The sequence below is a fragment of the Nothobranchius furzeri genome, chromosome 6 (assembly GCF_043380555.1).
Source record: "Nothobranchius furzeri strain GRZ-AD chromosome 6, NfurGRZ-RIMD1, whole genome shotgun sequence".
In the NCBI taxonomy this organism is placed as follows: Eukaryota; Metazoa; Chordata; class Actinopteri; order Cyprinodontiformes; family Nothobranchiidae; genus Nothobranchius; species Nothobranchius furzeri.
In genome coordinates this window covers 40,348,906-40,361,491 of record NC_091746.1, presented here as the reverse complement: position 1 = coordinate 40,361,491, position 12,586 = coordinate 40,348,906, and the positions used below count along the sequence as shown (strand labels likewise).

General features: G+C 40.8%; 1 protein-coding gene across 1 annotated transcript; it reads right to left on the bottom strand.

The window, feature by feature from the left end:
* Window positions 1-1,747: 1,747 nt before the first annotated feature.
* Window positions 1,748-10,697, bottom strand: tmed2 (transmembrane p24 trafficking protein 2). Its single transcript, XM_015975708.3, has 4 exons — window positions 10,370-10,697; window positions 2,955-3,147; window positions 2,400-2,507; window positions 1,748-2,315 (listed from the first exon to the last, which is right to left on the bottom strand). The coding sequence occupies exons 1-4, from the start codon at window positions 10,547-10,549 to the stop codon at window positions 2,191-2,193; spliced, it is 606 nt and encodes a 201-aa protein (XP_015831194.1). The 5' UTR covers window positions 10,550-10,697; the 3' UTR covers window positions 1,748-2,190.
* Between the last annotated feature and the right edge of the window lie 1,889 nt (window positions 10,698-12,586).

The following is a 12,586-nucleotide window of genomic DNA, read 5'->3' as shown; positions in this document are numbered from 1 at the left end:
TCCTTTAATGTTTTCTGTCTTTTATTTGCACCTGATGCGTTTCGCTGTGGAGCGGGGCGCATCACCTTGCCATCCGGTGACGCACCAATCACTGATGTGGCCGCCTAGCAGCAAGCACTCCGCTGTTTTTGCAGTCGGTAGATCTTTTAGGACTGCAGTTCAAAGGTAACTCATAAGGTGAATATATATGAACCCAGGTAGTAGTTTTTCTTTAGGATTGAGAGGAGATGCAGGAAGATAATAAACAGACAGGACAGAAAAATAGTTAAATAAAAACAAGTTAGTTTTTGTACCTAGTGGTTGCAACAAACAGACACCATTGAAGGTAATCAGAAGTGAGGAACAGAAAATGAAATAATTATTTTAATGTTTAGAGCAGCAGGAACTTCGAGAGGCTGCAGGCGCATCAGTGAGTTTGCGGCCGCTGCGCAGGGGGAGGGGGGAGAGGGCTGAAGCAGAAACTACCGTTGTTAAAAGAAATGTTTAACTTTGAAAATGTGGGCGCAATTTTAATTGTCAAAAACTCCAGCGAACCATTAGTTCATTTTGCTCAAATAGAAATGGAGGCCTGCCTCTAATTCTGGCCCTCCTTCCAATAAAGGCCTGGAGCTTGATGAGCTTGAGTCAATACAGGCCCGGGCCTGTATTAGAGGATTTACGGTATGTACAATTTTTTTTGGATACATTATATATATTAGTTAGCATTATTCACAACACACAGTCCAAATCCTAAAAGACCATGTAAGAACTCATGATGGGCAAGAGTGCATGTCGATTTGACCAAATAGCTGGAAACACAAACTCTCATCCTAAAATTATAAACTTAAACTGTGGCACGAAAGGTTGCAGACAGCATGGTTTTACTATTGGGCTGATTAGTCTTCAGCGATTTAAATACCAATATGTTTGGAGCTTTTAGTCTTAAGTGATTAGCTATGTATGGTGAAACCCTGTTATCAGTTAATGATGGCTAATGTTAAACACACACACACATAAAGGAATTGTACAGAATATTGGCTTTATTATGAAACCTGGGGCAATTTTCACAGCCAGTCATTCTACATTTGAACCATTTAGCAGATTTGTTGTAATCACACACAAAAAAGAAAACCTGTATTCAGGGCAAGTGTCCTGCCTGAGCTCAGCAGTTTTACAAAGCTGAAGCATATTTTGTGACCTCCTGGTAGGTTTCAGAAAATGGTTTCATTGTGATGGCTTCATGTCACTAAACATGCTTCAGAGGCAACAAAAAGGTTCAAAACTGTGTAGAATAGCATTTTAGATCCCAAACCCTGACCAAATAAAGTAAAATCCACTCAGCACAGCAGTCATTAGGGGTCCACCACCCCACCCTACCCAGCCCAGCCACCCTCATTAACTTCAAACACAAATGTCAATACACATCTACGCTTCACTTGGGCTGTAAACCAAATAGTTTAGTTAAAATCTGGCTCTCACCCAGCCCCTCCAAAGGTTGGAGTCAAGTTTTTAAGTAGATTAAAAATTATACCAATGTATGAACTTTTAGGCCTGTTTACATTTTCCAAAGTGCGTGGGGTGGGGTGCACCATCCAACAGGAAACATGTTCACTGAAGACCGTCATTGCCAGAATTGCCTGGTGGTGGTAGAAGCAGCTGCAATGTGAATCCTTCAGACATTTAGGAGTGCAATTTGTTGTTTAACATGAACATAACAATGGGCAGTGAACAGTGGCTCGGGCACTTCAAACAACCCCCACACATCAGACAGTAAGTCAGAACTTTATCTTTTGAAATTTTTCTATTTAAATGTCGATAAGGGCAGCATTTTCTTGAGGCGACTCCACGTGTACCCTTTCATCATTAAGTCTAGCATGTGACCTCAGTTGCCTAAAATACACACTTGCTGCACAGAAAAAGCTGTACTTGCAAGTAACTGGTATGAACTATGATGATCAAACAACTTTAAACAGAAAAATAAAAATGTGTTGAACTAAAAAAAAAAAGAAAAAACTAAGAAAAATCGACATCTGGGACAGAATTTGTTTGGCCATAAATTCAAAACAGACATTAATAAAAGAAGGAATTAACCTGGTAACAGGAGAACAAAACATCCAATCATGTGTAGGCTTTTCTCACATCTGCCAGTCTCATTTTCAGAGTGTAAATAATTGTCTTGGTGCTGGAGGACACACTGGAATCACAAACGCTCTACACCACTCGTCGAACCTCGAAAAACCTCTTCAAGTAATAAATCTGTCCAAGTGTCATCGCCACCAGAACCAGAGCTTCAAAGAAGGACCACAGGACCACTCTGCTATTTGTGTTGTCGTTTACTAGAGGAAGAGGAACAGAAGACTGTTAGTGAAAATGCTTCCATTCACTGAACATGACACATTCTCCTCCACTGATGTTCTTACTTGCTCTGTGTATCCTCTCGCGGACCTCCATGTACTCCTGCTCATGCTTTACAGCAGTCATGGCAACTGCCAGCTCATTGATCATCTCCTCCAGCTTGTTTTGATGGGCTGAAACAGTCAGAAGTCAGTCAGTAAACCAGGATGCAACACTGTCCACAAAACCACATGCATCGGGTTTATACAACACATGCAGAACACTTTCACATCCGTGGAAGGGGATTCAGTCACAGCTACATCACTAATTCTCACTGTGCAAACATTCAAACTCTGAAAACGCTGCAGTTGTCCATCTGTGCATTGAAATAAAACTAATAATTCACACAACAGAAGAAACACCAGTTAAGAGAAAACTCCACAATGCATCAAACAGTGCTAGTTTCATCATAGCCTGCTCTGCTTCCTACCATCCCAGCTGTTGTGACCTACAGAAAGGGGGAAAGCAGCCACAATTAAGTCAGAAAGAAAGAAAAAAAGGAGTAAAACAGGAAGTGGAGAAGAAGAAATGAAGGCAGCACACTCAAACGTTTAAACTACACCCTCCTTCTAAACGAGTACCTTCCGTCTCCATGTCTTGGCCTTTTGGTGCCTCTCCAATATCAATGGTGAACATGACAATTTTAGGTGTCATGGTTGACATCTTGTTGCTGAAGCAGAACTTGTAGGTTCCATCCATGTGTGCGGCCACGGAGTACTTCCCACTGGACTCTCGGTCCCCTTTGTAGATCTGCTTACCATCAGGTCCTGTTATCTGAAAAGAAAATATCTGTGTGAGAAACTGATGGACCCAAAGTTCATTCAACATCAGAAACACAAGAGCTCATTAAAGGGATACTAGGCAGTTTTGCTTGCTTTTAGCACCCCCAGCGCTCCTCCGTGACAGCAGGGGGGGGGGGGCGCTCCGCCCCGCAGCGCTCCTTTGTGAAAGCGGGGGTGGGGTGGTTGCACACTTTCCGCTGCTGTTTCTCACCAGTATCAGCTGATGGACAGCTCTAGTTTCGTTGCGTCGTTCATGTTGTCGTGTCAGCGGGCACGGTAGGGTCGGGGAAGGCATGATGCTTAGCCTGGCGGGTGGGCAAGCAAAGCGCTGGGGGAAACCCTGGTGCCTATTCTCTAACATTTTGAGCTTTAGAAACACTGGTGCAGATGTTTGCAAACACACGCCAACACACACACAAACACGCGAGAGCTAGAGATGTATCAAATGTCTCACAGGCACTTTTTAATTATATATTTATAATTAATGTAAAATTATTTAAATTTCATCTAGAGGTGGGCAATATCGTTTAACTCTTGTCCAGAGAAAAAAAAACCTATCATGTTAAACTGAATGTATGATGATGTAATTGCATCTACTGAAGATCACATGGGTCATGCACCGTGGAGTTATTAGTTATTAGGGCAAACATGGAGTCTCATATTGGCTCATATCAGCGATTATACTGTAATGACTCAGAGTCTCTGGTTGCTCTTTTATGAGTATCATTTTCGGGCTACTGTCGCCATAACCCACGCCTTACAAACAACTTTTTCAACAGAATTGCTCGTAACGAAGTATTTACTAGCATAGCTAACCAGAGTGGAAAAAAGTGGAACAACATTTCTCACCCATTGAGCTCACCTTCAAAATAAAAAGTTAACCCTATAGTTTACTATTCAAACCCTTACAATACGTTTGAGGTAATTTGGCCACTCCGGCTTTCCGTAAATGTTTCCTCGTTACACAGGGGAGGGAGGGGTTTGACAGGTCTCTTTGCACAATCAGGATGGAAAAACAGAACTCCGTTGGTGTTGAACATCCCCAAATAATTAAAAACGAGGACGCCAAATGCAAAGTTTAGAGCAGCACATTTACCCAGAGGCTCTCAGATTGAGCTAACTTGTGAGAATACATGTAATAGCCGCTTAGAGACGGAGAAACATGTCGCTAGCATAGCGGCTAATCGCTAGCATAGCACTTTAACCAGTTATATCAATATAAAGATATAAAGTCATCTTATATCTTGTTTAAAAATTATACCGATATTTTATAAATATCGATATATATCCCAGTCCTACCTTAATCTAACAGCTGAAACGTCTTCCAGCATTCCGAAGTGTCTAGAGCAGGCGTGGGGAACCCTGGTCCTCGAGGGCTGGTATCCTGCATGCCTTTGCTCCAACACTTCTGATTCAGTGGTTGATTCACCTGTTCAGCAGCTCATCAGACTCTGTAAAGCCCGTTAATCACTGCTGATTGAAATCAGGTGTGTTGAAGCAGGGTTGAAACTAAAATATGCTGGATAGCGGCCCTCGGTGGACCAGGGTTCCCCACCCCTGATCTAGAGGAATGATTCATCACTAAATAACACATCAGCTGTGTTCATAATCTAAAACATGCAGGAAACGTGCTGAAGTTAGTTGGTTTTGTGTAGGGATGTCCCGATCCGATCACATGATCGGAAATCGGCCCCGATCACGTGGTTTCAGACTGATGGGGACTCGGGCTTTACTTCCCGATCCAAGCCCCGATCCGGAGTTGGATACTGGGTTCAAATTACAGCAGAGCAACTTGGTTCTCCTTAAAGGTTGTCAGGCTCCCCTGATGCCCTTAACTTACACACCCAGAAGGAGCACAAAAGAGATCCAGTTTCTACCTATTTTATATTATTTATATGGATTCAGCGTAGCGGGGATTCTTGAGGCAGACCGCTAATTGTTCATGAACTCCAGCAGTGGCCACAGTAACATTTTCTAAGTTTCTAAGTGGCGTCACCAAAAAATAATTAACACACAGTCATTCGTGTCCGTTCATTTTCTCTCTGGTAAGTTCTGTCTGTACTTGAGCATGACGTGCGGACGCGCTCGCGCTGCAGCGCTCGTCACTGGCGCAGCCGGGCTGCGCGGTGCACACTCCGCTTTTTTTGCGGTCAATAGATCAATTTGATCTGCTAGTTCAAAAGTTACTTGCGAGGTGAAAAAGAAGGAAGCAGGCAGGATCTTTTCTGGAGGACTGGGAGATGCAGGAAGATCAGAGACAGACGGGACAGGAAGATAGGAAAATAAAACCAAGAAAACAAAACAAAGTTCTTAAAATAATAAAATGTAGGTAGATTTATCCCACTACACGTTTGTACCTGTATACAGCAATAATTTATCAGCATGTAGTTTTTATGTAGTTGATACAATTCAGATCATCTTCAAAACTCCGTCCCACGCCCAGGGACGTATCTAAGCAATTTGGGGGCCGAGGCAAAATAGACCCTTGCCAGGTATTTTATGTTAAAGTGCTGTTTGTTTTTATATTAGACTTTTTATGTTTGCAATTAAGTCCAAAAGTGAAGAATTTATGTTATTTATTACTTGATTGTTCAAGCTACCTCACAGAAGTGATCTGTTAAAAATTAAAATAAAAAAGTAATTAAATAAAAAATAAGGAACATTCTGGAACCGTTTCTTCCTTTTATTTTTTTTATGTATCGAAAGTATCAGATCGGGACTCTGTATCAGTAGATTCTCAAAATCAAATGACTCGGACTCGAGGGCAAAAAAAAAAAAACCCCTGATCGGGACATCCCTAGTTGTGTGTGTGTGTGAGCGACAATCTACAAGTCTGAAAATGCATCCTAAATTAAACATTTTATCATCTCGCCAGCTGCGCAGCCAGGTTCAAAGTTTGTTTAACGTTGCACAGTTTTCTGTTAAGTTTTCTATTCACCACTTATTTCAAAAAAGCAATGGTTGCTTTTACAGCCTGAAGCACGATGTGCCAAATGGTCCCCAGGTACACATGATGTGGCAAACCACCACAAGGAAGTGGAAAGGAGAACACTGGCTAGAAAGATTTATTTTAATATCTACCATGTATTTTTTCTTATATCTTGTGTTTGTCATTTGTTGTCCCATACACCACTTTAGTACCATCCAGTTAGATTAACGTTTTCTGATGTAGGACTCTTGATGTAGATATATGGCTGACACCAGGGTCAAGAAAACAATCAACCTACTTCAGAGTAACTGAGAAGGATCTTATCACCTAACATACTATTCTGGTATGTTTCAGACCCAACAACATTCAGAGAGACTCTCACCCTAAGAATAAAACACCCAAACACAAAGTGAGAGGTATCATATCTGCAGGTCAGTGCAGAGAGGAATGTTCTTATCTCCATACGGGTGGAACATAACATTATCTACACAAAAGAACAGTACAGAAAAGCCAGCTCACCAAAACTCAGCACTTCATCTACAGCTCAAAGACAAGGGACACTGATGAGCACAGCAACGAGGACATTTTAGATATGGTACGGATGCACGCTTTTCCAAAGGTCTTTAACTGGTTATTGACGCCCTTAATGGTTAATAATCTGTTAACCATAAGTCCCCCCCCCCCCCCCCCCCGACACACACACGCGCACACATTTTTGCCCCTGCTCTATAAATCAAATGCTTTTTCCGTTAACTCTTTTTAATATAATTCTGATGCACAACCAAAGTCCCACACTCATTACAACATTTAACAAAATGTGGCGTGAGAGTGTGACCAGACCCGAAATGCCCCCGTTGCGCAGAAAAAGCTGTTTATGTTAAAACATGAAAAACCATCATTAAACTGGTGGTCTTAGATCTCATGTTTCTAAAATCTAAAGTTCTGCCATGATTGTCCTCTCCAGGTGAATTCACAACCAGTCACACTTGGAACGTGAGAGCCACACCACTTACATGTTGGAACTTTTAACTCAAACAACTCGTTTGATGGAAGCATGGGACAGAGACTTGGGTGACTAAGATTTGTCTGATTGTTCTAAAACAACTTGTAGGCTCTGGAATCCCTACTTATGATCAGAACTGAAGAAGACTTTATGGTGAGAAGTGAAACATCTTTAGGAAAGAGGACCGGTTCTGTTGGCTCTTTGACCTTTCTGCACGTAGGAACTCCCACGTCCCAGGTAGATGAGAATCTATGTGGACACAACACCTGTTAACAGCACACTGCTAACACAACGGCAAGGTGGTAGCAATGCACACAAAGTAGTTTCCTAACCCCTGCAATACTTATTCTGGCAGGGGTGCATGTTTGAGAAAGAACTTTACACAGAAATAATATGATTGGATCATTGAGTGCATTATAGCAAGTTAACATCTATTAAGATTTAAGTCAACAGGTCATTTTAATGCTAGAAACTGCGTCATTATGCAGTGACTAAAGTTATGGCCCCCTAACAATGTATTTACTTTTCAAACTATTTCAAAGTGAGTTTAAGATTTTCATGTACCTTAATGTTGTAATAATTTTCAGCATTGAGGCCAAATGTACCAAAACAATTTGAATTAATTTTGTTTTATGGCACGTACAGGTGCTGTACAATTACTTTTAATTTAATTAAAATTTACAGTAGGAAAATGGAAATTTAGCTTGAAGTCAACAATTTTACTTTTCTTACACTTTATACATATTTGCTGCAGTCTGGCATCAGGCTGAAAACCCTGAACCATCAGATACAGAACAAACACACTAAAGAACACCTCTACCCAAATTCCACTATCTCTGCTCCGCCCCCGCTTTCCGCTCGCTTCTGAACTCAAATTATACTATAGAGCTCCGGACCCCACGTGACTCTCAGTTAGTAGACGCCATATTGGCAGGTAAAAGAAGCTAAACAAACATGGATGTAAACATGAACGTGCACGGGATCGGCTTGGATTTTACTTCGTCGGAGTTTACTTCACACTTTAAAACCGAAGAAATCGTTTTATATAGTCTGAAATTAAATAGACTAAACATCTCCGACCCTTACCGTGCCCCTGGGATACTTTAAAAACGCCAGAAGCTGTCGGAGCGGACTTCTTACCGGACCTAGCCGGGGAACCCCTTGGGATTCCCCCGGAGGAGGCGGCGGCTGGGGAGAGGGAAGTCTGGGACTCTCGACGCTACTGCCCGCTCCGACGCCAGAAGCTGTCGGAGCGGACTTCTTACCAGACCTGGCCGGGGAACCCCTTGGGATTTACCCGGAAGAGCTGGCTCAGGCGGCTGGGGAGAGGGAAGTCTGGGCCTCTCAACGCTACATGCCCCCGCAACCCGACTCCGGATAAGCAGATGAAAATGGATGGATGGACAAATAACAGATTTACACGTAAGTAGTTTAAATAGAGTGCTGTGCTGTTTGAATGTATAAACTGAACGCCAAGAGAAATCACTAGTCTGATTGTTTTCCGTGAATAAAATAAAAATGTCAGGCAGGAGCGTCTCAGGATCTGTCTGAGATCAGTCTCTTTTGAGACAGATAATAGCAATCCAAAGTGCTTTTTATGTGTGATCTGACAATTGGTCAACCATTGCTTAAAAATGAAATACAGCTTAGCCGGTTAATTGCTGTGATCATAAAACACGTAAACGGCAGCACGCAGAACTCACGAGGCAATGTTTTACGTGATGTTTACTTGTTGCCATGAGTAATAAGACAGAAAAAGCCACGCCAAAATAAGTTTAGGAAGCCCACTAAGAATCGTAATAAAAGCATTTAAAATAAATACCATACACAGTTGAGGAAACGTTGGTTTAAGTACCTGATATGAAGCGGTCACTGCATAAGTGAAATCCTTTACTCTCGGGATCCCACAGTTTCATTTTAGCCCGGTCTCTAGCGCGTTTTATTACAATCATCCAACGTTTGCGGCGCTCCGGATCTTGGGGAATCCTGTAGATGGCTCATTCCTTATGTCGTCCGCGTCTGTTCTGCATCCTGGGGCACAACAGGAATCTACCATATTTCCTGTCTGATTGAGTCTTCTGACAATAACAAATAGCCCAGCTGCCGGCTTCTACCTGCCAAGATGGCACCGTTTCGATTTGAACTGTTGCATGCCGGGAGAAGTGACGTCAACTACCGGAGCTCTATACCCGCTCTACAACGGCTCCGCTCCGGTGCGGAGACCTGAGGTGCACAAACAGGCATGTGCGGGATTTTTGAGATCTTGCGATACAGTCTGAGCAATAAACGCAGAAACTTATATCGCCATTCTTGGCACACAAAAAAAAAGCTATATTTTTCCATCATGTAACAATGACCAATTTCAATTACATTTTCAAACAAAAGACTTTCAAAACTTTGAAAATACGAGATTAAAACAAAACACCTTTTTAAAGGATTTCGAGCAGCCCTGTGTTGTGGTTACATTTTGAACAGAGAGCACAGAGAGCATGATGAAGCAGTGGAAACACAGATGTAAATATAATTTAGGTGTAATTTTGGTTGCATCTTATTTTCAATGAGCTACTTGCAGTGTAAACAAAATACATCATTCCAATATCTGTCAACTGGCGATGATGAACAGAGGGCAAACAATATATATATATATATATATATATATATATATATATATATATATATCTCGACAAAACAAAAAACTAACTGCAGTGCATCATTATTTTTCTCTCCATTTATTTCCATGCTCCCTTCTGGTTCAGAGTAGGCTAAAATAAACTGCTGCATCATGTTAGAAATGTTGAAGGAAGGAACCTCAGAGGTTCTGACCTAAACATATGGAAGAAACCATACATGACAAAACCGAATAAATTATTTCTAACAAAAACAGTTTAATTAAATATTGCTCAAAACACTGTTTGCTCTAATTGTAATTTATAATAAATTAGATGCTCTAAAATACCTTTCTGAAGCACTAGCTTGTTCGTTTTTAGCTTAACCGGATATAATGATATGCTAATGTTGCAGTTCTTCGCATATTGTCAAACATCAGCGATAAAGATAATCAAATACAATTAAATGAGTAATAACTTCTATAAATGCGTTTCAATAACATATATTTAACTAAATACTTAACACTCCAGCGTAGCGTGAGGTGCCTTTTTGCAGCTAGAGGACTAAATGCTAAGGGTTAATGTTAGCACAGGCCTCCAAGATGCTACCGCAGCTTCTCGCACTCTCAACTGCCACAAAAATATTTTGATTGTCGGAAAAAATAAAGCTTCTCACCTCAACATCAATGTCGAGAAAGCCTCCTTCGGCTACCTCAAACATGAGGCCCATCTTGGTGCCGGAGTTAACCCGCTCGTAGAAGCATTCCTCGGCATGGGCGTCTATGCTAACAAAATAGCCAGACGCGGTGGCAGACAAGACAGCCAGTAAGACGACTAGCTCTGACGCGGTGAACATACTTCAAATGGTTTGTAGCAAATGTTAAATTATGAAGACTATCTCTTCTTCAGGATGTCATGAAAAACGTCGTTTCAGTAGGTGTACTGTTATTAAGGAGCCGAAGCAGCTTCAGCCGCTGTGTCCTGCTCTGTGACTGCCACGTACGGTTATAGTCTACGGCAAAGCGAGAGGAACACATTTGGGAGAGCACCTGCATAAAAAAAGGCAAAGATGAACTAGCTTTCTACCTGGAAGAAATCCTTCAAAACTACATCTTTACGTAGAAAACTCTAGAAGTGAAATTATGGAATGGGTTAGTTTAAATGGTTTCATAATTTGAAATGCAATAAAATTTACAGCAAAACATTTCATTAAAAACATTCCAGCCTACAAATTCAATCTTCATTTAACTTTTTACTTGTATAAAAGAGCAGACTTTCAGTAGACCACAGTAGTGTAGTACTTTTACTTTCCATGGGCTTTGATAGCTGTACTCCCCCCCCCCCCCCAATTGATAAATTGTACATTTACCCCACCAGCTTTTTCCACGTTATTGCTGATTATACAACATATCTATAATTTTTCGTACAGCTGTATTAATTTTAAATGTGTTTTTCACATATGAGTTTAATACAAACTTACCTTATCTTCTTTAAGTAATTTTTTTAAAGGACTGAAAGAGACACTGGAGCAAAGCCACCTCTAGAGATAATTGTGGTGCCTTAAAAGCATTTGGACAAGTTGTGTTGTCAGTAAGATTGGAATAGTTTCCACCTGACTTTAGAAGAGACTTCCATAAATTGTATACTTCCTCTGATGATCTGGTTTACATATAGAACACATTTTGATTCCTTTATGACACTGAAGCATAAACCAAAGTTAACTGATAAAGCAAATTAATAAACTAAAATATTTTTGCAAGATTGCATGTGGTCACACATAACAGGGACTGTTGATTGTCCCACCGTCTAGACAAAAGTCCAGACGGGATTGAGTTTTTGTCCTTTTAGCGCCTGAGCTATGGAACTCATTACCAATGAATGTCAAATAAGCTCCATCGCTCCAGAGCGTTAAACCCCGACTGAAAACTCACTCTTACGCGTTTCCACATTGTGCATTGTGGGTATTCTGCTGGTACTATTTTAATCCATGCTGTCATTTTAATGGGATTTTATTGTGTTTTCACTTCTTTTTAACATAGATATTGACTTTAGTTTAATGAATTTATTGTGATATTTAAGTTACAGTTGCTGTGTTTAAACGCTTTGGTCATCCTTTATGGCTGAGTATAAGTGCTACATAAGTAAAGATGATGATGATGATGCCAAAATTGTAAGTGGCCTGCATTTATACAGCACTTTTCTAAATCTGATTGAACATTTTTCACAGTCACTGTCATTATACACACTGACGGTGATGAGCTACATTGCTTGTGTGTGTGTGTGTGTGTGTGTGTCTCCCTTTTTTGAATGAACAAGCAAATAGAAAATAACAACTAACATAAGCCAAAACAGAAGAAATGTGAAGTGATACAGAAACTAGGGGTCAGTCTACATGGAGAAGAGTTAAAGTTTCATTTAGAAAAAAAGACAAACACAAGGAACAACAAAAATCCCAATTGCTGAACAAACTCTAAAATGTATTCAGTTTATTTTTACAGACAACAAGATAAAAATCAAACCTCATAAAGATCTAAGCAGAATCATTTCCTTAAACCAGCGTAAATAGTTTTGCAGCATAGAAATTTCTACTCAGTACTTTTGCTCCTCGTTTGATCAGCTGAATTATAAGAATTCAGCTGATCAAATGATCTTCTCTTTCTAGATACTTGCAGCAGATGATGAGATGGTGCCACCACATCAAACTCAGCCATCTGTGAATCTTCACACTGTAGCAGGTGACAGCAGCAGCCGTGCTGAGAGGGGTCCACTCCATGGTGGTGGCGATGATGATGATATTGACAATGGATGATGATGATGATGATAATAATGGATGATGATGATATTGACAATGGATGATGATGATATTGACAATGGATGATGATGATGATGATGA